Raw genomic sequence first — 27,607 nt, forward strand, 5'->3', positions numbered from 1 at the left:
CTCCTGCTTTGTGCTGGAGGTCTTCATGACGCTCTCTCCATGCAGGCCACCACCCACCAAAAAGATTTTTCTTTTGGTGGCTGGCCAGTACAAGGCCATTACCAAAACCTTGACCTTGAGGTTATCAACAATGCACTCCAACTAAGTGAGCTAACCAGCCAAATATAATTACATATAATTTATATATAATAAATTATGTTTATATATAATCTTTATTTGTGATGTAAGGGCCCAACTTCTTTATTTTGCATGTGGATATGTGGTTGTCCCAGCACCACTTGTTAAAATACTGTTCTTTTCCCATTGAATTGTCCTGGCACTCTTGTTGAACATAGATGTGAGGATGTCTTTCTTGACTCTAACTTCTGTTCCCTGGGTCTCCATGTTTTGTCTGTCCTTATGCCAGTGCCATACTGTCTTGACTACTGTGGCTTTAAAGTTAAGGATTTTTTTGTTTGTTTGTTTGTTTGTTTTGTTTTGTTTTTTTGACCAGTAACGGGATCACAACCCTCGGCACGGTGTGGTCCGCACCACGCTCAGCCAGTGAGCTCACCAGCCATCCTATATAGGATCCGAACCCGTGGCCTCGGCGCTACCAGGGCAGCACTCTCCCGAGTGAGCCACAGGGCCGGCCCTAAAGTTAAGTTTTGAAATCAGGAAGTATGAGTCCTCCAACTTTTTTCTTTTTTAAGATTGTTTTGGCTATTCTGGGTTCCTTGCATTTCTGTATGCATTTTAGGATTAGCCTGCCAATTTCTGTCACACACACAAAAGAAGGCAGCTGGGGTTTTGATAAGGATGCTACCTTGACTGTGTAGATGAATTTGGAGAGTATTGGCCATCTTAAGATTAGGTTTTCCAGGCTGCCTGGTTAGTTCAGTTGGTTAGAGTGAGGTATTATGACACCAAGGTCAAGGATTAAGATCGCTATACTCACCAGACACCAAAAAAGAAAAGATTACATCTTCCAGCCTGTGAACACAGGATGTCTTTCCTTTATTCAGGACTTTCATTTCTTCCTAAGTATTTTCCAGTTTTTAGTGTATAAATCTTGCAGTTCTTTGGTTAAATTTATTCCTAAATATTTTATTATTTTTTGTAAAAACCTTTAATGGTATTGTTTTCTTAATTTCATTTTTGGATTGTTCATTGCTGTTGTATAGAAACAAAACCGACTTTTATGTACTGATTTGATTCCTGCATCCTTGCTGAACTCGTTTATTAGCACTGATGGGGCTGGTTTGGTTTCTTTTTGGGGGGGGGGGGTTGGTGTATTCCTTAGGATTTTCTGTATACCAGATAATAATGTCATCTGTGAGTAGAGATAACTTTACTTTTTCCTTCTCAATCTGGATGCCATTTCTTTCCTTTCCTTGCCTAATTGCCCTGGCTGGAATCCCCAGTAGAATGTTAACTAGAAGTTGCCAGAGCGAGCATCCTTCTCTTGTTCCTGATTGTAGGAGAAAAGCATTGAGACTTTCACCATTAAGTGTTATGTTAGCTGTGGTTTTGTACGTACCCTTTATCAAGTTGAATTTCCTTCATATTTGTAGTTTATTGAGTGTTTTGTGACATGAAAAGGTGCTGGATTTGTCAAATGCTTTATCTGCATTTATTGAGACGACTGTGTTGTTTTTGTCCTTTAATTCTATTAATACGGGGTATTACTTTGATTTATTTTCAAATGTTAAACCAACCTTGCATTCCTAGAATATGGTGTACTTTTCTTTTTATCAAAATGATGTTTGTTCCTGTAGTAGAAAAATGAGTTTTAGTTGTCTCTTCTGACTTTTCCATTTTAGAATAATTGCAACAGACCTTTTTTTCAGTGGTTAACTGACTAAAAAATAATATTCATATTTTTCTGCTTTGTCACATGTTTTATCCAAGCTAGTAATAATTTGGAGATACTCAATTTGGGATATATATATTTTTTTAATTTAATTAATTTGGTTTTGGGTTTTTGTTTTTTGGTTTTTTTTTTTTGCTTTTTCTATTTGTTTGTTTTTGGCAGCTGGCCAGTATGGGGATCTGAACCTTTGACCTTGGTGTTATAGTAAATACCATGCCCTAACCAACTGAGCTAACTGGCCAACCTAATTTGGGGTGCTTTTAGATTACAGTATCTGTAATGTACAGACTTACTATTATCTTTTGCGTAGGTAGTTTTCCATTCCTTATATTTAGTGGAGGCTTATAAATGCATTTTTATTGGTTTGTGTCTGGTTTCTGAACAGAGAGGACTTTTGCCTTTGGGTAATGTGCTTTAAAACAACATAGTTAGAAATTGTGTGTGTATGTGTATGTCTGCTGGTAGAAATTTTTCCTCTTTTATGTAATTGTGTAATATTCGAGAGAGCGCTGTCATTGTACTCGCTAGAGTATCTGACTTACCTGACGTCCTCATCAAACTGTGTGCTTGGAAAGCAGGTAGTACTTATATGGATCTGTAGTAAGTTCATCTGACAGAATTTTTGTGTATGAGGGAAGTCGTGATTTTTAAAAATCCTTTTTTGCTGGATTTTTACAGAAGTTCCATGTCATTGTCTGTGTGCCATGTGCCTGTGGCTCTGATATGTGTGACAGAGCAGGAAGTAAATGGCCTCACCCTCAGGCCACCTCTTGAGTTCATAGAAGAGAGCCATGGCTGGTTTGGTAATGGCAGGAGGTGAGCTGGCAGCCACAGTGTGGGTGGATTGAAATAGCTGAACTTCCTGAGGGGCGGAAACAAAACACTCATTCAGTGAATTCAGGAAAGAGCGAGAGGAGAGGAAGTAGAGGCCAGGAGCCCAGGGAACTGGCGTCTTGCTCCAAAGGGGAGCAGAGACATGGCCAGAGACTGGGAGGGGGCACAGAGGTCCCAGCCTTCCTCTGTGTGTGTGTGTGTGTTTTGCCACGGTGTTTTTGGAGATGGGATGGTCTATTAGAGGGGACAGTGTGGACGGTGCCGCAGAGCGGGAGGTTGTAGGAGGGTCCTGGAGGGTCCCAGCAGCATAGGACCTCCCACTCTGGTCAGGCTTCAGGGGAGGAGTTGCTGTGCTGCAGCGGGTGTCCTTGACAGTAGCATATGGCGCTTCTCTTCTGGGTAACTCTGTCTTTCAGTGAGATGAGCAGAATTGGTAATGGAAAGTGAGGAGGGTGGTTGGGGTGCTGGAAGTTTGAGGAGAGAGGAGGAGGTGTGAAGTGCTTGGGTGCGTCCCCCTAAGGTGGGAGGGCGAGCAGTGGTCTGGGAGCATCCACTGGAACAGAAGAAACCTCCACTCGTAAGTGGGGTGTGGGGGACGCTTCTGTCGGGGAATGCCAGGTTCAGAGCAAGAGACGAGGAGCGTTCAGAGGATTAGGCAGCACTGGGGTGCAGGGGGCTAGGTGGGGAGTGCTAGTCAGACTGAGGGACGCATAGCCAAGTGGGGATAAGAATCCAGTGACTCGTGCTGACTGCCGGAGACAGGACATGTGTACAGAGGGCACAGACCTCACGTACGTATGTTCCCTCCTCCCTCCAAGGCGGTCCATGCCAGCTTCTCACATCACGCATTGGATTTCTGTTGCTGTAAGTACTCTTCAGTGCTCGTCTTTCTGTGACTGGTCCGTGCAGCTACATGCAGCAGCGATTTGTTCGTTTTCGTTGCTGGGTGGTGATCCACTGCATGACTCTACCATGACTTATGTGTATTTTATCTACTGCTGGTAGACGTTTGAGTTGTCTCTCCTGTGAACATGCTGTGAACTTTCTTGTAAGTGTTTTGGTGGTACCTGTAGCTAGTTCTGGTGGCAGTATGTGTATGTGGAGTAGAATTTCTGGGTCATTGGATATGCATGTTCAGCTTTAGTGGATATTACCAAACAGTTTTCGATGTGGCTATACCAATTTTCACTCCCCAGAGTAGTGTATGAGACTGCCTGTGAACACTCTGAGCAGTCAGTCATTTTAATTTCAGCCATTCTGGTGGGCATGTAGCGTTGTCTCAGTGCAGTTTCTACTTGCCTTTCCTTGATAACTAAGGAAGTTGAACACCATTTCACGTACTTATCAGCCTAGGGTCAGTTTTGATGATACCTTAAGGGGAAGTCAGTGATTGATTTTCGTTGTAACCACTCCTTGGGACTGCTTTTCTAGCTCCATTCCTAGCAGTAAGGTGGGGAGTGTTAGGGAAGGACACAGTGGTCTCACCAGGAACATGCAGAACTCAGGCTCCCACGAAGTCCTGTTGCTGTCTGTTTAGGTCAGTGGAGCTGCATGTTGTATCAGGAACTTCCTGTGGTCATGTGCCAAGAAGTGTGTTGAAATAACCCTCTTTGAACTAGCTAATGAGGGGAAGGAGAAAAATGAAACTTCTGGAAACTGTCTCATGTCTCATGTCTGTCATGGGTGCATTTTGTTTTGACAGCGACTTGGTAATTTTAGGTGATAAGTTTTGAGTACCGTATGTTACTTTTTTGGTAAATAGATTGTGGTAGTTGGTATTGATGAGGTTTTAAGCGGAGTGGCAATACTATCTTTATGCCTTTAAATAGATTCCACCAGCTGCTTTGTGGAGATTGGACTCTGAGGGGCAGGAGAGGAAGTGGGAACCACTAAGGAGGCTGTCACAGTGATGCAGCCAAAGGTGATGGTTTCTGTGGACATAGGCTGGTAGCAGTTAAGATTGAAAGAAATACAGGAAATGAAACATTCACATTTGCAGTGTGAATTTGTTTTGAAAAATTTAATAGTTTGGAAAAGTGCAAGAATAATACAGCAAACACCTGTACACTCACCCCAGAATTTGCCTGCCTTCATTTCTGTGGCTTCAGTATCTCTGTGAATGATGTGTCCAAGGTGGACTCTCCCTAAGGCTAGATGACTGTGCCACCTCGTCCTCGCTGACTATGCTGCCTCTGAACCCTTGGCTCCAGGCACCCTCCGGATTTCTCCTGCCGGTGCAGCCACCTCACTCAGCACTGCTCCTCTGCTCCAGCCCCTTCTAGTAGCACCTTCCACCCCATTGCCTCTCTCTGCCTGCTGCCGGCTCCCAGGATGGGGGTCACTCCCCTGCTGACTCTTAACTCCTGACTCCTCTCAGCCTCTGCTGTCATGCTCCTGGCCAGACCCCCAACCTGCTTCACCAGCTGTCTCTCTCCCAACCTGCCCCCGAGCCACTGAACAGGCTGGAAACACACCACCATGCGAACCATACTGAATGGTCTCAATTCACACGTACTGTTTCTGTGGTCCCAATTCACACTTACTGTTTCATTCACCCAAATATAAATCCTGCAAAGGCAGGGATTTCGTCTCACTCGTTGTGTCCCCGTGCAGTACCTAGGTGTTGCATTACAAGGACAAGCTGCTGGCCCCAGATCTCAAATGGGCACTGGTGGTGGGAGGCAGTCCTGCCTCCCTCTTCTGAGGCGACTTCTTCATGCATTCCCCCCAGATCTACCGTACCACTCCCCTTCGCTCTTAGCAGACAATTTTCTGTCGAGCCTCATGGAAAAAATACTGTCTGCCAAGCTGTCCTCTTCATGCTCCCCTTCTCTGCTGCACACGCCCAGCTCCTTCCAGGTGCAGCCTCCCCAAGTCTTTGGCTCCCTCCCTTTGGGCTGGTTGCTGACTCTGCTCTCTCTCCTGCACTGTCCATCTCTCCCTCCCAGGCATGGGGGCATGGCTTACTATTATCCATCTTTTAAAATTTCGATTGACTTCATTTGCACTTTGAGTCCCCTCCACCTGCCCTGTCCACATTTCCTTATTCCCGCTTCCTTATATCACAGTAATTTTATTTTAAATCCAGTGTCTCTTTCCTTATTCTCTGCTTCTTCTTGCCTGCCCCCTCCTGGCCATGAGATGTTCCCAGCAGCCCCTATTTCTAAATAATGTGCTTATATCTCTAACTATTGATTTCCTGATTTTGAACAGTCACTGCCGAATTTCTGTTATGGTAACTGATGATTTAGCTTTTTTACTAACTTCACCTTCAGCCCACATATACCCCCAAAAAACTTCCAAAAAAGGAAGTTGAGAGAATTATCTTGCATATTTTTGTTACATCAGAATTTGTTGACTATGTAAATATTGTTTATTACTGAAATAAAGTAGACTTATTTTTCATACAAGTTTTTGTTTTTCCTAGTGATAGTGAATTGCCTAATTTTTTCATGTGCTTAAGATGTCTGTCTTCAGTATTTTTTTTTTTTTTTTTTAGCAAACACTTCAATAGATCTGTCAAATACAAACACAGATAATCTTTCAGCTCTTCTTTCCCCAAAAGGTGACTTTTCATAGCCACAGTCTTTCTCCAGCCTGGACTGCTGCTCTCTAGGGCTGATGGCTGTGTGGCTCATATCCGAGACTTTCTTCACCAGTTTTTAGAAGTCAGATTCCTGATCTTCCTTTCTCTTTTTTTTTTCTCTCATTTTGCCAAATTGCATCTTCCAGCAGTTTCCTGAGAAAGGGTTTTGTTTTTTTTGGCTCTTTGCATGTTTGAAAACATTTTTACTCTTGCTAGGTATAGAATTCTAGGTTGATAGTCATTTTTTCTCAGAATTTTGAGGGTAGTTGGTATTCTCTCCACCATTTTCCTGCAACCTGTGTGGTACCCATCTGATTCCCTTTCTTTTGTATGTGACCTGTTTGTTTTCTTGGAAATACTTAGCATCTCCTTTTTACACTTGGTGCTTAGATTTTCTTGGCCTGTGTCTGTTCATCAAATATGCTGGGCACTCCTTGGGCCTTTCTGTCTGGAAACCCATTTGCTCCAGCTCGGGGAGACTCTTGTCTTAGCCCTTTGATACTTATTCCCTTCTGCCTTAGCCAGACGACCACCTTCCAGCACAGTGCCTCAGTAGGAGGTTTGTCCGCTGTGACGGAGCCTCTGTCTGGCTGAGAGCCGATGCTCCCGTGGGATGGCTGGGAGGTGCTCGGCTGTGCTGGCGGGGGCTCACTGCCCAGCGGAAGAGTGGAAGCAGAATTGAGTCATGTGAAACACCCGGCTCACTGGCCTCAGTCAGTACCGTAGATGTGCTTTTCATCAGTCTAACTTTGTAAAAGAACATTTATCAGATTAAATTGATGTTGATGGTTTAGATGTTGATTTTGAAATTTTGTTGGTATTTAGTGTGTGTATTTATTTCAGTTTTAGAGCTTGTCTAAGCTCTATGGAGAGTATTTCTAATTTTAGGTTCATACTTATGTAACTTAATGAAAATTGTTTCTCAGTACTGGCAGTCATGGGAGTTTCCCTTTTAAAAGACTCAGTCTGTTTTAATTAAGTTTGAAAATCACTAACAGAGCTAGAATACCATTAATTATATAATATCGTACAACCTCTGGGTATAAATGACATAGATTTAGTCCCTTTTAATCCAACACAGAATATTTTAGTTTCATTTAAGCCAATTAGTTTATTTTGGGTAACTTAAGAGTAGTGCTTGTAATAAGAAACAGCCTGATCTTTTCCCAAGTCTCACTGAAGATTTTTTAAAAAGAAAGAAATCCCAGACAGTGGAATTCAGATGTGAAGTTTTTGAACAGAGCCAGTGCAGAAAAAGCTTATTCTGCACATGCTGGCAGGAAATCATTTATTAACAACTGTGTGATTAGAATGTTTGTGCAGCTCTTTAAGAATTGCATTCAAGTATTCACTCTACTTAGGGGGCAGTTCTTCAAGTAGTTTCACCTTTTGGGTTCATTTCTTATTTGTAGATAAGCTGTTTACAATGGCCATTTAGTGGCTTATGTCTTTAAAAACTTCGACTTTAGTGATCCTGTGGGCCTGGACTGTGCAAGGCGGTCACTCTGCACACTCCTCGTGTGAGGTGACGCCCTGCAGTGGGGATAAGTTTGTAGGGATCCAGCCATTCCTGAGACTTTCCAGCACTACCAGCTAAGGTGAAGAGTCCAGTTGTGGTCATAGGACAGGCTCGGACCCACCTGAGGGAGGCTGCATCCATGCCATGTCCTCTTCCAGTTAGCTGCAGAGAACAAGCAGCTTCTGGAGTCCATTGTGGAACCTTTTCTGCAAGTCACAGACCTAGGATATTTTTCTTGATTTCATACTCTATGTCCTACATCCAGATCCTTTCCCTCTAAACTGAAGGGTTAGTCTCAGGGAACCTCAGGAGTTTCCCAGTGTTCATTTTCATGTGTGTACCTCATGGTCTTTACCTCTTGTGAGCTGATATTTATATTATGGTGTCAGAAATCTGAAGTCTCTTACTAACAATGGTCTCACTTGTAAATGACATCATTGCTATCAATGGGAGTAACTTTATCCAGACAGTGAAAGAGAGCTTGTATTGTCTGTAATGTTATTTGGTACAGAAGCCAACAAAAGGTATCGTACAGAATATGAAGACATTTTTACTATTATATAAGAATCAGATTTATTTTAAAAGTTAATCTTAGGCATGCATTATAAAATTAGGCAACATTCTTCTACGACCAATTTTTTTTCTTTTAAAAATTAATTTTCTAAGTTTCTGCCCTATATCCTTATATCTAGACAACCCAGTCTAGATAAATCCTGGTGCACCAAGGGACCAGGCACTGGATCAGTGGAGTAAAATTCAGAAATCTGCATATGCTGGTGGGCTCTCTGTGCAGAACCAAGAAGTGCCCACGTGGAAATTACAAGTTTGCCATGAAAATGTTGCCTTATTTGGAGAGAAAGTTTCATATATGTTTATCTTTCTTTTTGATCCTTTTTGTTGTTGTTGTTTTTTTTTTTTTTTTTTTCTTTTTTTCCTTCAGGTTGGAGAAACATTTTTTATTGCTTTTTAATATTCATTGTGACTCCTCCAAAAAAACAGCTGGTAAATTGCTTCTGTATTTTATTGACAGCTGACATCATTTCAACTGTTGAATTTAATTACTCTGGAGATCTTCTTGCAACAGGAGACAAGGGCGGCAGAGTTGTTATTTTTCAGCGGGAACAAGAGGTCAGTAATTTAAAATCCACAAACCCAGTGTAATAATTCAAACTTTCCCATATCACTTATGAGGAAGGAAGCAACATTATTTTCTGTGTGTGACTTCATTTAGATTCCATTATATCACATTAACCATATAGAATCGTTTTTGAGAAATTATCTTAAGGGTGAGAGAGAAGATCTGTATTTTAGTTCTCACCTTTCAGCTCTTTGAAATCTCACTGTTGAGCCCCGACTGAGTCTTCGGGGTTGGGAGGAGAACCCTTACCCTGGTGGTAGTAAGGACCAGAGGAAGGAGGGTGCAGGGGCTGGTGTTCTGAAGTTGCGCGCTTTTATCCAGTAGTTAAGTAAAGCAGCTGTCTGCGAAAACCCCTGTACAAGCCATGGAAGTGCAGCCCAGCCCTGATGTGCTGCAGTGAAGGAGGGGAGAGTCTCCAGTGCACTGAGCAGCTCCAGCAGCACTTCCTGCAGGGAAGTTTGGGGGTGGGGGTGTAAATGTTCTTCCCCTCAGTGAGACATGAGCCCAACTCATTCCTGCACGTCCCCCAGAAAGCTTCACCTGTCCTTAGGGGAAGGAGCCCACAGATGGATCTCACAAAGAAGCACTGGTTTTCAGGTCATTTCTCTTTCTGCGGGGAAAAGAGCACTTCTTTTCAGTCATGCCAATGAGAAATAGAACCAGGCCTTTCCACGCCCCCTGCTATTTCTGCTGAGCCTCATCAGAGTTCTTAATGAGTGATGAGGAAGGAAGCAAGCTCACTATCTGTTGTGCAAGGGTTCCAGGGAGGAACCGCGGGGCAGCAGCTGAGCCTGGGGTCTCTGTGAAATATTTGTCTTCCTTTTTCCCTAAGAGATTCAAAAATATGGTCCCTGTCCTTCCTGTCTCTAGGTTTTCTAACAGATTAATGGGAAGTTAGTTTTTCATCTCCAAATTCTAGTCTCTAAATTTTTGTGGTAAAACTTTGGTTTAGAGGTTAGTGGGCCCATTTCCCCTTCCATGTAGCTCTTCTGAGCACAGGACATAAGTGCTGGCCCTGCCACTGGAGAGGACAGCTTGTGGGGATCTGTGGGAGGGCGTTGCCTGGGCCACCAGGATTGCTTGATTAAATGGGAGGGGTTAATGGGGTGCTAACAGATCTCATTATCAAAATGTACCTGTTGCAGCTCTAATTTTGATTATGTCCATGTAATTAAAGATTTTTTTAAATCCTATTTTCTCTGATTTGAGATGACGAGAAATTCTTTTGTGCGTATTGTGTATATTATCATTAATCCCTCTAAATCTTCACAGCTAATTAGATAAATTTATATTTTGCATTCTTATCCCAGAGATAGAATATCACACAATGCTACTTAAGAACTATATACCGTACCTTTTTCAGACCGGTGGTGGTGTTTAAATATAACTTCCAGCAGAAGGATTATTTAACACAGTGCTGAGTCACAGCAGTCTTAAACTGAAGACTTCACTTCTATTTTTAGCTCCTTAGAAAAGTTTCCCACTGTAGTGATCTCCTTACGGAAGCTGCCTGGTCCCTTGCTCTAGCAGGTCTCAGAATGGAAAGTTAAATTTTTCTTGTTTTTATGGATCATTGCTTAAACCTAAAAAAAACACTAGCTTCAAATATAAAATGGACTGATGAAAGTCAAGCATGTTACTCTAAAAAATACTGGATATTACAGAGTTTTATTTAAGATGTGCTAAGTCATTATGTGAAATGACAGATTGTATAGGAAAAGGTCCCTAAAGTTGTTTGAATCTGATAAACCCCATCAACTGCAACTTGCTAAACCCCAATGTGGGGGGGGGGGGTTGTCTTTTTCTTTATATTTTGGTTAACGTAAGAAGAGCATTTATATTCCATCTGCTTTTTTAGTATTTTACTGGTTGCCATGTATGACACTCACTGTGGCCTTGCATTCTTCCAGAGTGGATAAAGGGTGTAAGCTTACATTTCCACCCATAACTAAGGAAGCCACTGATGGTATTGCAGCACTGCTGAGAAGATGAGACTGCTGCCGGTTACACTGCCGCAGGTCTCAGAAGCTGCGCCAAGGTTCAGAAGTGTCAAAATGTGAAGGAAAAAATGTGCATCTTAGAGGCGGTGAAGCATGGAGGATTGCTGGAGGATAGGGCCTGCTAGATTGTGGAAGGTGCAAGGAGTCAGGCCCATAGGGACCAATTGGAAGGTTCTGGCTGTACAGAAGACAGGAGGTAGGAAGCATAGTTAGTGTGATTTTTGAGCTTTTCTTATTTTTAGAGGCAGAACCTCTGTCCCCAGGGAAGTCCAGCATGTAAAACTAAGTCAAGTGGGGTTTGTGGATGTGGCCCTGCAGCCCCCTGCCCTCAGAGCTCGGCTCTGCATCTGTTGGCTTCCCGTGCATTGGGCCTCCCAAGATCTGCATCTCCCCTTCCACAGAATCAGATCTATTTGAATAGTTCATCTAGTTAAATCAGAAATCAGCATGTCCAAAAACAGAGAGAGCTTTCCACCTTCCTTTCCTAATTTTCCCTTTCCTAGTGCTGCAGCTCAGGCCTGCAATCTGTCCTCACTCCTGCTCCAGGCCCAGCGAGGCTTCCCACGGGATCCCTCCCTAGATGGGGTGGGCACCCCATGGAGATGTGGGACTGCTTTGGGCTCATGGGCATTGGAGAAGGCTATGAGGCGACGTGGGGATTGGGGTGGGGTTGGGGGCAGCTGGTGGTGGGTGTCACACCTGTGGCGTGAGGGCAGTGCTGGCAGCTCTTTGGTTGGGCCTTCCACTGATGGTTCATTGTGCTGTTATTTCTGGGTGGATGAATGTTTTGGCCATGAGAATACTTCATTCTACCAGTCTTTCTTTTTAAATAGTTCAACTTTATTTTTCTCCTTTGCAACTTAAAACTATCTGTTGGTATATTATGCTTTTTTGTATAGAGGGGTTGGGGGTGGTGAAGAGAGAGAGCAGTTTAAGTAGCATTAACCCCAACACAACACACTCATCGAAATCATGTAGTAGGGAAACTTCCAAGCTCCTGCCCACGAACACTTGATCTCAAGGACTGTATGAGTGCATTACATAAAAATTCAGGGCAGTGGAGAGATTCAGGTAGTCTTCTGGGATGTCTTCTCGTATTTGATCTTAATTCAGAAATACAGAGAAGCATCTGTCTAGACATAAAAATTCGTTTAGTTCAATTTCTTTGGCATACATAGGTGTTAAAAAATGTTAAATTTTACATATTGATTATAGAGCAAGAATTAAAATACTTGTGTCTCTGATTTTTAATTATGAAATGTTTATACTTCATATAAAATTTCATTTTAGACATACAGAAGATTTCAGAGATGAATATAAAAATATCTGTGAACCCACGAGCTATATTACTGTCTTTTATAAAAGGAAAGAAAACATTCAGGATACTGACAAAGCTCCCATCGTACCCTTCCCCGTTTTACTGTCACTTTCCTCCCCGACCTTATTTTCTTCTCCCTCTACCTTCTCAGAGTTGTTCGTTATTTTGAGATGGTGTATGTCTTCCCAGGCATGATTTTCTTCTTTTACGATAACATATAGAATTGTGTGTGTTAAAAATTTACCTAACCAGCACCTTACTGTGGGTGTCTTTGTGCAGCTGCTTGTATGCAGCATTGAAGGATTTGTCCATATTGGTTCATTCGTTTTAACTGCCGTACGGAACTTATCACCTGACCCTGCACGTGAGGTTTGCCCTTCTCCTGTGGCTGGCACATGCACGGGGCTTGGTCCGCTAGTATAGGTGGTGGTGCCGCCACATTGCTGTCTGGCTCCTCCTTGGCCTGCCTTGCCGGCTCTTCAGAGCAGGCTCAGCAGAGCTTTCTCTCCAGGGCCAGATTGCAAATGTTCTCTGCAGGCCATGCAGCTTCTTTCCCCACTACTCACCTCTGTCAAGGTAGCAGAAACAGTCCGAGACACTATTTGCACAGATATCCTGACTGTGTTTCAGGGATCTTTACTGACAAGGCAGCAGGTTAAATTCAGCAGATACTGCTCTAGAATAGATACCTATAAACAGAAGGGTTGGGAAATATTCCTTTTTTTGTTTTTCTCCAAGTAAATTACTTCTGAATTTCATCTGTTTGAGATATTTTTGAGCCAGGATTTTTTTAACTTTTAAAAATCTTTGTGATGATTTGAAATTCAAGTTGGTAGCACTAAAATTTTCTCTGCACTGTTCTTGATTCATTAAAACAGCCATCATGTTTCCTTGCAGAATAAAAGCCGCCCTCACTCTAGGGGAGAATATAATGTTTACAGTACCTTTCAAAGTCATGAACCAGAGTTTGACTATTTGAAAAGTCTAGAAATTGAGGAAAAAATTAATAAAATTAGGTGGTTACCACAACAGAATGCTGCTCATTTTCTGCTCTCTACAAATGGTAAGAATTTTTTTAAGTGGTTATTTAATATTTTTAATTCTTTGTGTGTGTGGCTTTATTTTTATTTTAACTCGTTCTAGAAGTTATTTCTGCTTTAAACTTTGGGGGTAGGGTAAATTAGCTAGGGCAGCAAGTAATAGGTTGAAAATTCAAAGTATGTGGAAAAACCACACCCACCCACCCAGTATTGTGTAACTCTACTCTGTGTATGTTTCTACATCCTTATTTATTGTACAAAATAAATGTTCATCTATAATTGGAAATATTCATGTTCAAAGACCCCCTAGCTTATAAACCAACATAGGGCCACAGAGTTTTCTAATGTAATACTCAAATGGTAGTGATGCATGTTCTGGTTTTTCTTTTAATATGGAGAATGAGGTTTTTATTTTCAGATAAAACTATAAAATTATGGAAAATAAGTGAACGGGATAAAAGAGCAGAAGGTTATAACTTGAAAGATGAAGATGGACGGCTTCGAGATCCATTTAGAATTACAGCACTACGGGTATACATCGCTTTTCTTTACATATCCACTACTTTTAGAAATTAATCAAATAATGCTTAAGTCAGCTGTTTAGAGAATATTGTTAAGTGAAATAACTCCAGGTTTTTCTTTTGTGTTTCACGAAAGCCATTTGTAGTAGTAGTAATCATTTTTATGTATACATGTTTAAAGTAGAGGATTCCTCATCTTTTCACAGAGGCAAAGTCATGCAGTTATCCTCTGAAAATACAGCAGTACTAAGGGGAAAACTCACATTTAATTCCATGACAGAAATCTTTCTGAATGTGTCAGCCACCTTTCACTCTGAAGGTTCAGAACAGCACCTGGGCAGGTTGAAGTTCAGACGGAATTCAGAGCACTTTCCAGGTGAATTAGCAGAGGTTGCAAATTGAGAGATAACTGTGGGCCACCAAGATCACTGCTGATGGTTCTCATGGAATTTCCTCTGAGTTACTTAAGCAACTTCTGATGTTTCGGAATGCTTCGCCTGTCAATCCATGAGAATCATTACTTTTTTTGTTAATTGTTAAATTCTTCATTCCCTTTTTAGTACCCCCAGGCGCAGTATGAAATGACCATATTTCATCAATTCTAATACCTAGATTTTTTCACATTTTAACATCTGTGAAATGGGGTAAAACTTAAAATCTCGGTGTCTTATAATTGGCCTGGTGGTGCACCGTGGAGGGTGTCTTAAATTAGATGAAATACGGTAAAGGGAGTTAAACACACTGGGCTTGCGCCCGCATATGTCTTGGTGAGACCCCAGAAATGCTGCCTGGGACAGGGCTGCCTCAGGAAAACCAGCTCCCCTGAGAGGTGTTCCTGCAAACTGCCCAGTCCCAAAGGAGTGTTGCTAGTGTATTCAGAAATGGTTGTTTGGTTGGTTGGTTTTTAATGAGTTTTAAATCTGTTATACTGTGGTGTTAGTGAGTACATTCCACGTTAGCTGTGGATGTCATGGAGGTGGACGCTGTGTTGCAGAAACCTCTCCCTGGCACACGCAACGGAGGTGGTGCTGGGCAAGCCTGCTGGGCCCAGTGTCTGGTCCACTCTGATATGTTTCTTGAGCACTCCCAAGCAGGATGCCATGTGGATGCTGGAAAGTCAGGTGACAGCCTGCAGCGAAGGTGGTTTCTACCAACAGTTAAATGGCAGGGGCAGCTGGGGTCAGCATGCCCGAGGAGCGGGGGAGTCCTCAGACCCTTTACATTGACGTTATCACCATATCTCCACTGGGTTCAGTGAGGCTGAAAAAAGCTATGTCATTTGCTCAAATCTAGTTTATAGTACCTAGTTTGAACCAAGATGTTTTGATCCAAAATGTTGGTGATTCCCAATACACCATGCTGCTGCTTTTCAGTTAGTGTAAATCACATTTAATGACAGTGACACTGGTTTTACAGTTCCAATCACATAAGCTACTGATGTAGAACTGAAGTGTCATGGGATGGATAAGGCCTCGGGAGCCTGTGGGTACATGCTGAGTCCTGCTCCAGGCTTGTGCATGCTCCCCTGCTGCCAACACCACCTCCTACCCAGGTGTGCACACACACCCCTTGCTTGGGACCCAGGTTCCTTCTAGGCAGACCACCTTCATCACCCCGTGAGCTTGCATGATTATTTTGGAAAAACTATAGGTCTTATTAGGCCCAATCTTGGTTTTATTCAAGGCTGCTTTTATAGATTAATCCTAAATAAAACTGGTCTAGTTGGTGGCCAAAGTGAAGGGTACAAGAAGTGTATTTTTTCTGTTAAACGTAGCGTGAGCTAAGAGGTCACAGGCAAGGTGATTGAAGTTCAAAATGGGCTATTAATTTGTTGGAACTTAAGAGTCAGAAATGTTGCTCTTCTGTAAAATTTTCTCTTAATTTAGTGCCAGAAAAGGGATTTAATTAAAAGAAGGAATCTTTCCATTATAAGTCATGTGTTTTGATTAGAGACCTATGAGAGGTTGTGGCAGAGTGTCTCTCTTTAATCCTACACATGGTAGAACTAACACTTCTTGCTCTAGAGAATCCATGGGTGTGGTCAGCACTAACCTGGGTTAAAATGAGGAAGGGGTCGCTCTGTGCACTCTCTTCCCAAGTTCATTTTCACAGAATTGTCTAGAGAAGACTCAGATGAGAGATTTTTTTCCTAGCTCTTGAGGTTTTCCCTTTCGGTTTCTAATTACAAAGTTAACAAAAAGAATTCTATCATTAATTTTTCATTTTGATTTTAGACCTTATGCTTTCCTTCCAGCTAGATGGCAGTGGGATGTGGGCCTTTTTCCTTTCTTCTTACATGTGGCCCTGTTCCTCCTGCCTGTGCTCTTGCCTTTGCATTGGGCTGTGGTGCCTTCTAGCCAGTGCTCCCTCCCCTCCATCTTTTCCATTTCAGCGTAGGCATCCTATTCCCTGGGAAGCCTCCCTGACCCCACCATTCAGCACAGGAATTGGGAGGGATGCCTTTTACTTCAATGAAGTACAGTATACATAATGAAGTACAATATACATAACCAAAAATGCATCTGCCATACAAGAATGACCAGCCCCATGAATGTTCACAGAACGAACACACCCATATAGCAAGCCCCAGATCAAGAAATGAAGCATCCTCAGCTCCCAGGGCCCTCCTGTGCACTCTGCGGTTCCTGCACCCTGGCAGTTGTGGGGTTTGCACCAAGAGGCACTGCTAGTGCAGTTAGAGCGGAGGTTCCTGCATCTGGCTACCAGGGCAATCAGGGTCTTGCCTTAGCCTCCTAGGAAGACTGCTGTCCGGTGTCTTGGTTGTGGCCATGTGGGGACACAGGAGTGAGAAGCCACATCAGGAGGCCTCTGTGCCCTGTAGGCGGTTTGTGTCTTCTCTTTTTCAACAAGAATGTGTCAACCTTGGTAATGGAAGCAGGGAGGGAAAACTTGGCATAGACGATTTTCCAATATTTGTTTTGTAGCCTGTTTTCACAGCTCTACTAATTGGTTGTTTGGGGGTATTACCTGTAGAAAATTGTTACTTAACTGTGAATATAGATTTGTCCCTTTTTGTTATCTTCTGTAAGTGTTCTAATTTTATGATGCTGTGATCTTTGTTTTGAATTGCTATTTCCTTCCATTTTTAGGTCCCAATACTGAAGCCCATGGACCTTATGGTAGAAGCAAGTCCACGACGGATTTTTGCAAATGCTCACACATATCATATAAATTCCATTTCAGTAAATAGTGATCATGAAACATATCTTTCTGCAGATGACCTGAGAATTAATCTATGGCATTTAGAAATCACAGATAGAAGTTTTAGTATCCTTCATCAGGTGGATATTTTGGCATTTTTCTTAGAATTGTTCTTTGGATAGTTATTTCACATGTGCATTTTTACTACTGTATCTCAGCATGTAATCTTTTAAATATAGTTTGCTACGTTGTAGCCTCATATATAAGTTCCCTGTGACGTAAAATGTTGGGCCCTAAAAGTGCAAACTTTTTCTACCTTTGGGAACGGTTCTCTGTATAATAGGGACAACCTGAAGTCCATTGCCTGCCTTGTTTTATCAGAGGCAATCTCAAGTAGGGTGTATTTGAAAAAAATCAACATTGAATGTTCTTTTTTCCCTAAATTTGCTAATAGATAATAGAATAGAAAATACCGGCCTAGATTAGAGTGGTGTTTAATTTCCCAGCCTCCGAAGTCACTGAGCTCATAGGAGTTGTGTGTCCTCCCGTGGCTCTGCAGAGTCTGGCTAGTCCTGGTCCTCTTCACTTGGGCTCCTTGCCAGCCTTCCCTTGGCCTCCTCTGACTGCCCACCTCGTTAACTGTCCAGATGCCACCCAGCTGGGCCATTGGGGTCTCTTGGGAGCTTCGGACATGGTTCTCCTATCCACTCAAGGTGCTTCTTTGCCCACCTCGGGGCGTTCGCTCACATGCACACTGTCTAGTCCTTCCGAGGCTATGAGGGCTTCTCTGGCACTCAGCCCTGTGAACTCGAGCAGCCTCAAGTGTCCCAGCCTGCCAGCTCTGTCTCCTCGACTCAGAGTCACTCGCTATGCCTGCCTGCTTCCTTCCCCACTGCAGCCTGCACACTCCCAACCAGCAAGCTGGGCAGCGGTGGGCTTGCTTTGTCTCTGGTTTCTCCCAGGTCGCTGCCCCTCATGTCTGGTGTCTGGCAACTTGAGGTGTGCTTCCACACAGTTCATCAGTTTTCCTAGTCATTCACCCTTGAGGGGTGAATCTGATCCCCATTGTTCCGAATTGACCCAAAGCCAGATTCTCCCCTTTCTTGTTTTTTCAACTAAATGGTTTTTGTGTTTAGCAACCTACTATGTTGGCATTGTTTTAATTACTTAGAACAAGTTCTCAATGTCAGATAAATAGAAAAGGGAAATCTTTTGGAACTTGGCAGTTTTCTTGTGTTTATGATTATGTATGGATGGGGCGTGGGGTCTTGCACAGGTGGTGCTTGCTTTTCTTGTCTCTGTCATTAAATGTATACTATCTTGCCATTAAAGACTTTTCGTAGGACATTCATAGTAGCGATAACCTGAAAGCCATCGGTGGCTCTGCCCCCCTCAGTCAGGCACGCCCCTTAGTCTGGTTAATGCATGCATCAGAATCCGCTGACAGGGCAGTCCTTTGCAATGTAGAATGTACAATCGGCCTCCTTTACATTTAATCTCTTAAACATCGCTGCATGGATGATTTCACATCATGCTTCATTTGATTGAATGTAGACTAATTAAAAAACAGCTGGGCACTGTGCCTTAACAATGCACCTCCAGACATTGTGGACATCAAGCCTGCTAACATGGAGGAGCTGACAGAGGTCATCACAGCAGCCGAGTTCCACCCACACCAGTGCAATGTGCTTGTCTACAGCAGCAGCAAAGGGACCATCCGCCTATGTGACATGCGCTCCTCGGCCCTGTGCGACAGGCACGCTAAGTGTAAGTGCCTCGCGTCTTTCAGAAATGTCTCCCTTACGTTACTTGGTTTTCAGACACTTCCCCCTCCCAGGACACAGGAGCTTCTTCCTGTTGTCCACACACTGTGTGTGCGTAAGGAGCCCTGTCTCTGTTGCACAAGTTTGGGCATGGTGCAGTGTGGCCCCCTCAGATGAGAGGCAGGGTGCGAGGCCAACTTCCTGTGGTCGCACACTGTGGGGTGGGTGCTTTTGGTGTCAGTGTGTTCACTCCTGAGCAGAGCCTTGGTGCCACCTCCGAGGGATTCCCATGCAGGACCAGCCGGGACCCATTTGTCGCCTCTACCTTTGTGCGGTAGGACTGGGGCTGAGGCCACCAGCACACCTGTCACCTGTGACCATTTTCCACTACCAGGATGAGCTCTGTTCATATGGAGCTTTGCTGGATCGGAAGCCAGTTCCCTGAGGTGAAATCTAGCATTTTAATCCACTGAGCCTTGAAATTCACTCTGGGTGAGGAAAGTTTGGGGTTTATTTTTATCCATAGAGAAGAGTCCCAACTCTGTAGAAAGCCAGAGTCTGTGTGTCGTGGTATCATGTGACATGCACCTCTGGAACTTTGCTGACCCTCCCCCTGTACTGACCCATGGAACCATGACCCAACCCTTCCTTTACAGGGACGCCACTGGTCAGTGCCTCTGGAGTGTCTAGCCATTGAAGTTCATCAGCAGTGCCTCAATTAAAATGTGCTTTGCTACCCATTTCTCAGTCTTTACTGATTCTCTTTCTTGAGGCTAAAATGTGTTTTTAAGAATTCTATACTCCTGTTAGAACTTCTGCAATGAAGAATAGTGTTTTATAACATTTAGCCCTTATCTTCAAGACGGCATTCTTGAGTAAACAGTTTTATATTCCAAAATTAGTTGCATTTGTCACCAAAGTAATTTTTTGAGTACATGCTTGGTGTTGGCACTAGGTGGCTTAAAGTTAATTTCAAATGTGGAGCCAAAAAACATACAGATGTCTACACTAAGAAAAAAGAGGACAAAAGCTAAAGTTTCTTAAGACAAAGGAAGCACATGTCGCCTGGCCTAAAGTTTACTCAGCTGAAGGCGTGACCATGCGTTCAGTGATCTGTGGACAAGTCAGGGTCCAGAGTGCCTTCCTCTGTGACAGGTACAGGTAGAGGGAACTTTCTGAGTTACTGCCAAGGAAGTGCCAGAATCTTCCTGGACATAGGCATCTGTTTGTGTCCCAGTAGAGCATGTCTCTTCAGCACTGAAGACAAAACGCCCTTTGCTGACTAGCTCTGGCTAGTGGGGCCTCTGTGTTTGTTACTCTGTGGACACTGCATGGCCATGTTGGGCAGTGCTCACTCCAGCAGACCCGTCAGAGAGCGGCCACTTCTTTCGAGGCCCTGGTGCGCCATGCCACATGCTCATGTAGTGCTATTTTATCTTCCTGTGATATACACAGGGCAGGGCAGGACCTTGTACACTTGGGCCTAGTGCCATGAGGACGTGCAGATGTCCCTGCAATAATGGTCTCCAGTTTTCCTGGCAGTCCTGAGCCTGGGCACACATCAGGACATCCTGTGGAGCTTCTGCAGATCATGGTCACTGGAGCCTTGTCCACAGACATTCTGGCTCAGGATCTGGGTGAGATGTGGTGACCGTGCTTCTGATGACTGTCCCTTGTTAGTAACTGATGCTGGAATGTCTTATCTGAAGCTCGTACACACAGAAGTTAAAGAAGATCAGAAAACTTACAGAAACCGGAAAGACGAGAAGACTTCACAGTATCGAGGCCGAGCCCCGCTCCAGAGTCTCAGTGAAGTGGCCAAGCCCTACTTGAACTTTAAAATGATTTGTTCTGATTTTTAAACATAAGCTGAAAACATTTTATTTTGTTTTTCAGTTTTTGAAGAACCTGAAGATCCCAGCAGTAGGTCTTTCTTCTCAGAAATAATTTCATCCATTTCCGATGTAAAATTTAGTCACAGTGGTCGGTACATGATGACCAGAGACTACCTGTCGGTGAAGGTGTGGGACCTCAACATGGAAAGTCGGCCTGTCGAGACCCACCAGGTCCATGAGTACCTGCGAAGCAAGCTTTGTTCTCTCTATGAAAACGACTGCATCTTTGACAAGTTTGAGTGCTGCTGGAATGGGTCGGACAGGTAAGGCCTGTGTCGTGACGAGCAGTCACCCTGAGCTCGCTGGTTTCCTCGGTGTCTCCCGCAGGGCCCGGGACTCGTGCCCAGAGTGGAAGGCCAGTGAGGGCCACCTTCAGAAAAGGAGGCGAGCTGTCGTCCGGAGCTGCGGAAGAGGAATGCGGATGGTTTGTTTCCAGGCCTTCTGCTTGTTTGTTAGATGGCAGTACCAAGGGGGGAAACAGGATGTCTCAGTAAACCTCTCACCTAGCTGTACCTCCTCCATCCGTACTTAAACGGCAAGCCTGGCACCGGGTACATGTTGGCTGTTTTTAAAGGACTGAGCGATTATTTGTTATCATGCCCCAGGAGAGTGAGGAGGGAGCGAGCGCTTTGCATCGCTACAGTGGCCACCTGCCACTTCGCCCTTCCTTCGGAGAGAAGTCCAGGAGAATGCCGTCAGGGCTGGCTGCCCGTCCCATGGGGACAGGAAGTGCACGTGGCTGGTCTGAAATATTTGTTCAATTTATAATGTGATCGTTCTGGTGCCTCGATAATTCGTTTTGTGCATATTCTTTAATGATGATAATATTATACTAGTGCTGTTGAGAGTTGGGTCTTTAATGTTATGCAGAAAATTATATTTCATACAATGGACAGAGATTATCTTGCCTCATCTTTTGTTCAGAATTGAAGTGAACAGAGAAGCTCTGTGAGTGGAGTAAGTGACTCACTAGATGTTCTGAAAGCCTGCAGTGCAAACCCCTTGAACCACTGGGTATGTTGCAGCTATCTCCTCACATGCATAGCTGAGCTCACAAATAAGCAAGAGAAATTTCACATGGGCCAGAAATGAAGAGGAAGTCAAAGCCAGAGTGGTGAACCTGGAAGCCTTAGGCTGGCTTGGGGGGCATCAGTTGATACTAGAACCTGCCGCCTCCGTTTTAACAGCTGAGTCATGGTATAGTTAAGGCCTTGGACCCACACAAGGTGCAGAGTTGACCCTCATCGGTTATGAGAAAACTGTCCATTTACCAACAAATGGAGTCCAGAGGAAAATTTGTCTGTCTGAGACCCGGGATTGGGAAGACTAAAAATGCCCTGAGATTATAACCATAGCCTGCCCTCACAAGAGTTTGAAAACCTCATGCTGAGGAGCTAAGTTCCTGCAAGTGGGCAGTGCGCTGGGCATCAGGAGGGACAAGCACATTTCTGGGTCTGGGTTTTTACTCTACCTATAGACTGATGTGCTGGCCTGTAGTGCTTCGTGGACGTTGGCTGGAGACGTGAGGTTTCGGGGTCAGGCACAGGACTTTATTCCTCATGGCACAGTGGGCAGCAGGAGCTTCATGTTGGCATGCATTCCCACAGGGGTGACGTGAGGGCCCCAGCAGGTCCCTTGCAAGCAGTGGGTGGTGCTGCAGCTGATGCATGCTAAGCCTGGAGAGTCCACTGCTTTCTTAGTGAGCAGTAAACGAGCCTGCGCTCTGATCAGAGATGTCGCCTCACTCCTTGAGGCTGCTTGCTGCCAGCTCAACCCCGAGAAGCGGCCCTGGGTAGAGAGCGCTCAGGCATGGCATTGTTGGCCAGCCAGGGAGAACGTGCAGGGGCTCCAAGTATCTCCCAGTACACCCAGGTCTCTCTGGACCTCCCTTAAAATCCATGAAACGTGAGCCCACAGATAAAAATTCCCAAGCACATGTAGGTAAAAGCCACCATGAGCAAGTCAGCAGGAAACCACATTAGAATTTAATCTCTGAGAATTGAGATGCTGAAAGCATAAGTTACAGAATATCAAGAATGCTTGAAATATTTACATACAGATTAAAGGAACCAAAAACCTGAACAAGGAACCACAGAGCAATTAAATTGACCTAGGAGATTTGGAAAAGAAGTAGAGCTTCTAGAAATGGCAAATACAATTGATGAAAATCATTGTGGTTTAGCAGCGGGTACAGTTTAGCTAAAGAGATCCTGAAGGTGGCGAACTGGAAGGAGAATCGAAAGAAACAATTTAAAAGTAATAAAAACATATAAAAGTAGGTTTGCTTTTTGTTATTAAACATGCATCAGCAGTTCCAATCAGTGTCAGTGATGAAGTACTTCTTCCTGAAAGAAACCTTCCATTGCTCTGTTGTAAGTAATTGTTGTAGTTGCTATTGACTTTGAATAACAGATGTGAGCTTCACATTAGCACATTTTATTACTTATCCTTTAATAAACATTATATTCTACATAAAGTTAATTTGGAGAACTCCCAGTTGTAGTTGGTCCTCACATGTAGACTCAGTCATGCACATTCATTTTGAGACTAAATTCGTAACAGCGTGGCGTCCCTGGAGTGCACTTAAGCGCAGTCTGCGTCCCCAGCCCCTATGGTGCTCCGTCTTCGTGTGCTTAAGCAGTCAACTTGAAATAAGGTAGCAGCGTGCAGTTTTTCTTCTTTTTTTCTGGTGTGAAGTTTTGATGAAGTATTTGCCAACAGCTGGGATCAGCCCTGAACCATGTAAATGAAACAGCAAGTTTCATGTGGTGACTTGAATTACACCTAGACGTTATAAGGAAGGCCACGCTGCAATGACAGGGCCTGAGGACGTGAGTGTCTGAGTAGGAGGAAGCAGAGGAGCCAGGAGGCATTGTGTACATTCTTCTTTCTCAGAACTGGACTCGTCACAGAGCCATGGCTTAGTTGTGGCAACACTTGCTGTCAGTCAGCTACATTTCTCTCGTTTTTATAGACAAAGTAAGATGGCAGAAGTTTTTAGCAGTGTACATAAAGTTGTATCGTGAGATATACGTTTCAGTGTAATTTTTTGACTGCAGGGACATTTGAAAGCCATTAGAATTGATCCTGAAGAAATGAGAACACGGACAGTATTGCAGGGTCTGGAATTTATTGTGAAATGGGCTTCTAGGTTTCTGCTCCAGTGATCCCAGTGTTTAAGACTTTCACTATTGGTGTATCTGTTGCGTCACGTGAAAGAAACTTTTTGAAATTAAATTAATAAAAAAGCATTGTTTGATCAACTGTGAGTGAAGATACAGCGATAGATGTGACGAGTGTCTACTGAACGTGAACACGTGGAGGTCAGTTTTGACTGTTACTGACAGAGCAGACAGGGCTTGAAAATAAATTATACTGTCATTCATGACTGAGACAAATAGGTGTACAGGGATCTTTTTCCTCACTGTTTTAAAAAATACACTAATGTAATTAAAATTATGAATCCATTAGATTTTTACTTCTTTCTGTCACACTTATTTTTACTGACATGATTATACATAAAAAGTAAGAAATCTTCGCTGCATTTCTCTTCAGATCCTTATTATTGTTCATTTCTTATTTCTGAAAATAACTGGATTCTGTGGAGGGAGTGGGTATAAAAATGACCCGTACTGCATGGCAGCGTGCTGGGCACAGCGTCGAGGGGAGAGGGATGGGTCTGAATCCTTTCTGCTTATGTTCCCCGTCCCTTAGAAGCGTTGCTCTTTTTTCTTGTTTTCCACAGTGCCATTATGACTGGGTCCTACAACAACTTCTTCAGGATGTTTGATAGAAACACACGGAGGGATGTTACACTGGAAGCGTCAAGAGAGAACAGCAAGCCTCGAGCCAGCTTAAAGCCTCGGAAAGTATGTACAGGTGGAAAGAGAAAGAAAGACGAGATCAGTGTGGACAGCCTGGACTTCAATAAGAAGATCCTCCACACGGCCTGGCACCCCATGGAGAACGTTATTGCTGTAGCTGCCACCAATAACTTGTATATATTCCAGGACAAAATCAACTAAGAAGTTAACTTGAGGACTAAGTCTTGTCTTGCATAGTGAAGCCGGTCATTTTCTGTCAGAGAAAAGGCATTGTTGTCCTCTCCATTAAGAACAGTGACACACCACTTCCCTTCCTGGACACAGGAGAGAAGCGGCCTCGGCTGGAGTCCCAGGGTGGTTCTGCCTTCAGCAAGGTGAGAAGTGGGTGCTGCTGCTCACGCGAGAAACCCACTTGAAGCAGAATCGACAGACATGGCTCAGGAAAGGCCATTACTCTAAATAAGTGTATTTATTTAAGTCTGAGCCTTCCTTTCCAGTTCATAGACCAAAAAATTAACATCCAAGAGAAAATCTGTCAGGTCTCTCTCCAGTTCTCTCCCTCTTTCTCCGCCATCATACTCGGGCCTTCACACGCGTGGGGTGTGGCGACTGTCCACACTCCTCCCCGGCCTTCACCTGAGTCCAGGCGGGCTTCCCGTTGGTGTGTGGATACAGCCCGAGCAGGCTCAGGCAGCTTTACTCCCCCACTGTACCTACCATCACCTTCTGGTGTGACCACTTAATAAAAACAACACACTATAAAAAGTGTTTTTAAACCCAAGCATAAGTATCGTCTTTTTATTTGCTTTAATTGCATATAGCGAAATTATGCAGAATTATTCTTTGGAACAATTTGAAAAATTTCTGTCCTCCTTTGGCAGAACGGTGGAGTATGTACAGTACTTCAGTCTCTGAATTTGCCTGTCCCCAAACTGCCATAACTTGGTTTTGTTTCTGTAGAAATAGTCCATCTGGTATACCAGGTAAGATCTGGGAAAAGCCATAATTGAGGCCACCTCTGAGAAAAAAAAAAAAACTGCAAGGAGAAGCAACAAAATTGCTGTTATTGTATTAAAAGTAGGCCTCAAATCCACTACAGTTGAAAACGTGCTTTCTTTTTAAACCTTTTTAGAAAGTACTCTGGCAGGGGAAATATACTTTTTAAATACTACTAAAATTATACGCATGCTAAATTTCACATTGCATTTCAAGCCAGCAAAATTAAACAATTATTATGTGATGCCTCCAGTACCTTGGTGGTCTATTTTGAAAGTAGGATATTTGATGTCAGAAGTCAAGATTTCCCAAGACAAAATATAGAGGTGAACCGATGCTAAATGATTGGAGCTTGCTTCCCTGAGATTTAACACACGAGCCTGATCGCAATAGCTCCAAGGAATGGAGAGCCAGGGGCCATGTGCCACTGCTGGAATTAGGGTGTATTCTGATAACTAATAATATAGATATGCAAGAACAAAACGTCTGTTATCACTCTGGATTAATGTTAACAGAATGCCACTTTAGTTTACATTAAATTAGAAATTGAGAATCTAAAATACCTTTATTTTAATTTAAAAATAATTCTTATGCTGTGTATTGGTGTTGACACAACTTACAGAGTCTGAGATGTGGAACCAAGTTGTTTAAACATTAGTCAATCCTGGTCCTTAAGAAAAAAAGCAGTTCTAGTAAAATGGGATTGTATATATCTGTTCAACTATTTTGACCAAAAAGTTTAATAAATTTTAAATGTTTAACTGGATTTGCACTGTGTGTTTGGACAACCTTTTCCATCTTTCTTTTAAAACATATTCCCCACTAAACAGAAAACCAAGCTTGCACTCCTCCAAGGGGACAGAGCAGAAGGTAAGAGTGTTCAGGCGGCTCCTCATGGTGCCCGTGCGTTGGTGGGCCGCGCTACTGCACAGGTCTACGTGTGCACGTTCAGCTGGCTCTGGACTCCCTGCAGGGGGAAGCTGGCCACCCTGTCACCATTTCTGTGGCTTCGCCCTAGTGTTGTGTTGATGTTCTCAGACTGTAGATAATAGTTACGTATGTTGGCAGAAAGCAGGATTCACTTCTGAGAAATGTGTACCCGTAGCAGGCATATGGGAAGTTTCTGCCTTGTTCATTCTCCTCTCACACTTCTGATTGCACTCATGCCTTTTTCCATCCCAGTGAGGTAAGAGTCAGACTTATTTTTTGTATGCATGTTTGTTTATAAAGTTTCTGTCATTTCTCCTCTAAAACTTTCTCCTTGCTTGCTTGAAGAATTTTTCTTTCTGAAAGTTAATTTGTGAATTTTATTGCTTAGAATTCTGTGCTTCTATAAACCAGTTTGTTGTGCCATTACAAGACAAGACTCAGTGTCTAGTTTTAGAGTACACGAGTCAGGGGCATCTGTGAGCCGAAAGTACAGCAAGAGCCAGTTTCTGTCCCTCCTGGGCGGAGCTAAGTAGCAATAGTTTTCAACACCAGGAGCCATCCCTGCAGTGGTGCCGCACCTGGTCAGTGTGCGTGTATCCGGTACCCTCCCACCCAGAGGGCTGTGCGCTACCTTGCTTCTTAGAAGGAACTGTTGTTCTTAAAGGGGGATGAGGAAGATGTCAGAATTGGCACTTAAACTTTTTTTCTTCAAGCGTGTGTCTGCACCCATGGACCGGCAGCACTGGCATCACCAGGGTAATGACAGGAAGCGAGGTCAAAGCCAGTGGCAGTCCAGACTGTGCAGGGCCATGGCGGTGGCAGCATCTTCCCAGCTGCTATAGGTGGAGGAACAGGAAGTGGCCGCTGTATGCAGGACACTCTTCTATGCTCAGAGCCCTGGTCTGACAGGGTTTTGCCCTAGGACCGGGCTGGGGGCATTGAGCAGGAATGGAACAGATATTTCCGTGATGAGCTGTCCCACAGGTGCTATTCCAGGGAAGTCTAGTGAGTCAGACACAAGTTCTTGGATGAGCCGGTGTGACAGTGGCATGACACCAGTCCTTGAGCATGCCAGGTGGAGACAGCACTGTGGGAAGGTGTGGAGCTGCAGAGGGCCCACAGACAGACACCAGCCTTAGTCATCTACCTGCAGGCTGGGGGCCGCTCACCTCACTTGAAAGGCCTCCTTGGCCAGGTTTGACTGCCCTTTCCTGGGGTCCCATCCTCAC

At 43.8% G+C, this 27,607-nt stretch overlaps 1 protein-coding gene across 2 annotated transcripts in view; it reads left to right on the forward strand.

Moving 5' to 3' along the window:
* The window catches only part of PPP2R2D (protein phosphatase 2 regulatory subunit Bdelta), a 41,486-nt gene extending 15,272 nt beyond the window's left edge, over positions 1 to 26,214 (forward strand). The window contains exons 3-9 of one of the 2 annotated variants that reach the window (XM_063101826.1): positions 8,822 to 8,919; positions 13,145 to 13,310; positions 13,706 to 13,818; positions 16,919 to 17,096; positions 18,573 to 18,737; positions 20,630 to 20,891; positions 24,374 to 26,214. In XM_063101826.1, the coding sequence (XP_062957896.1) occupies positions 8,822 to 8,919; positions 13,145 to 13,310; positions 13,706 to 13,818; positions 16,919 to 17,096; positions 18,573 to 18,737; positions 20,630 to 20,891; positions 24,374 to 24,653 (1,262 nt within the window). In that variant the 3' untranslated portion in view covers positions 24,654 to 26,214. Of the gene's footprint in view, positions 1 to 8,821; positions 8,920 to 13,144; positions 13,311 to 13,705; positions 13,819 to 14,089; positions 14,185 to 16,918; positions 17,097 to 18,572; positions 18,738 to 20,629; positions 20,892 to 24,373 lie in introns of those variants that run through there. The other variant, XM_063101828.1, reaches the window with a different exon arrangement.
* Positions 26,215 to 27,607: the final 1,393 nt, after the last annotated feature.

The sequence above is a fragment of the Cynocephalus volans genome, chromosome 7 (assembly GCF_027409185.1).
Source record: "Cynocephalus volans isolate mCynVol1 chromosome 7, mCynVol1.pri, whole genome shotgun sequence".
Classification (NCBI taxonomy): Eukaryota; Metazoa; Chordata; class Mammalia; order Dermoptera; family Cynocephalidae; genus Cynocephalus; species Cynocephalus volans.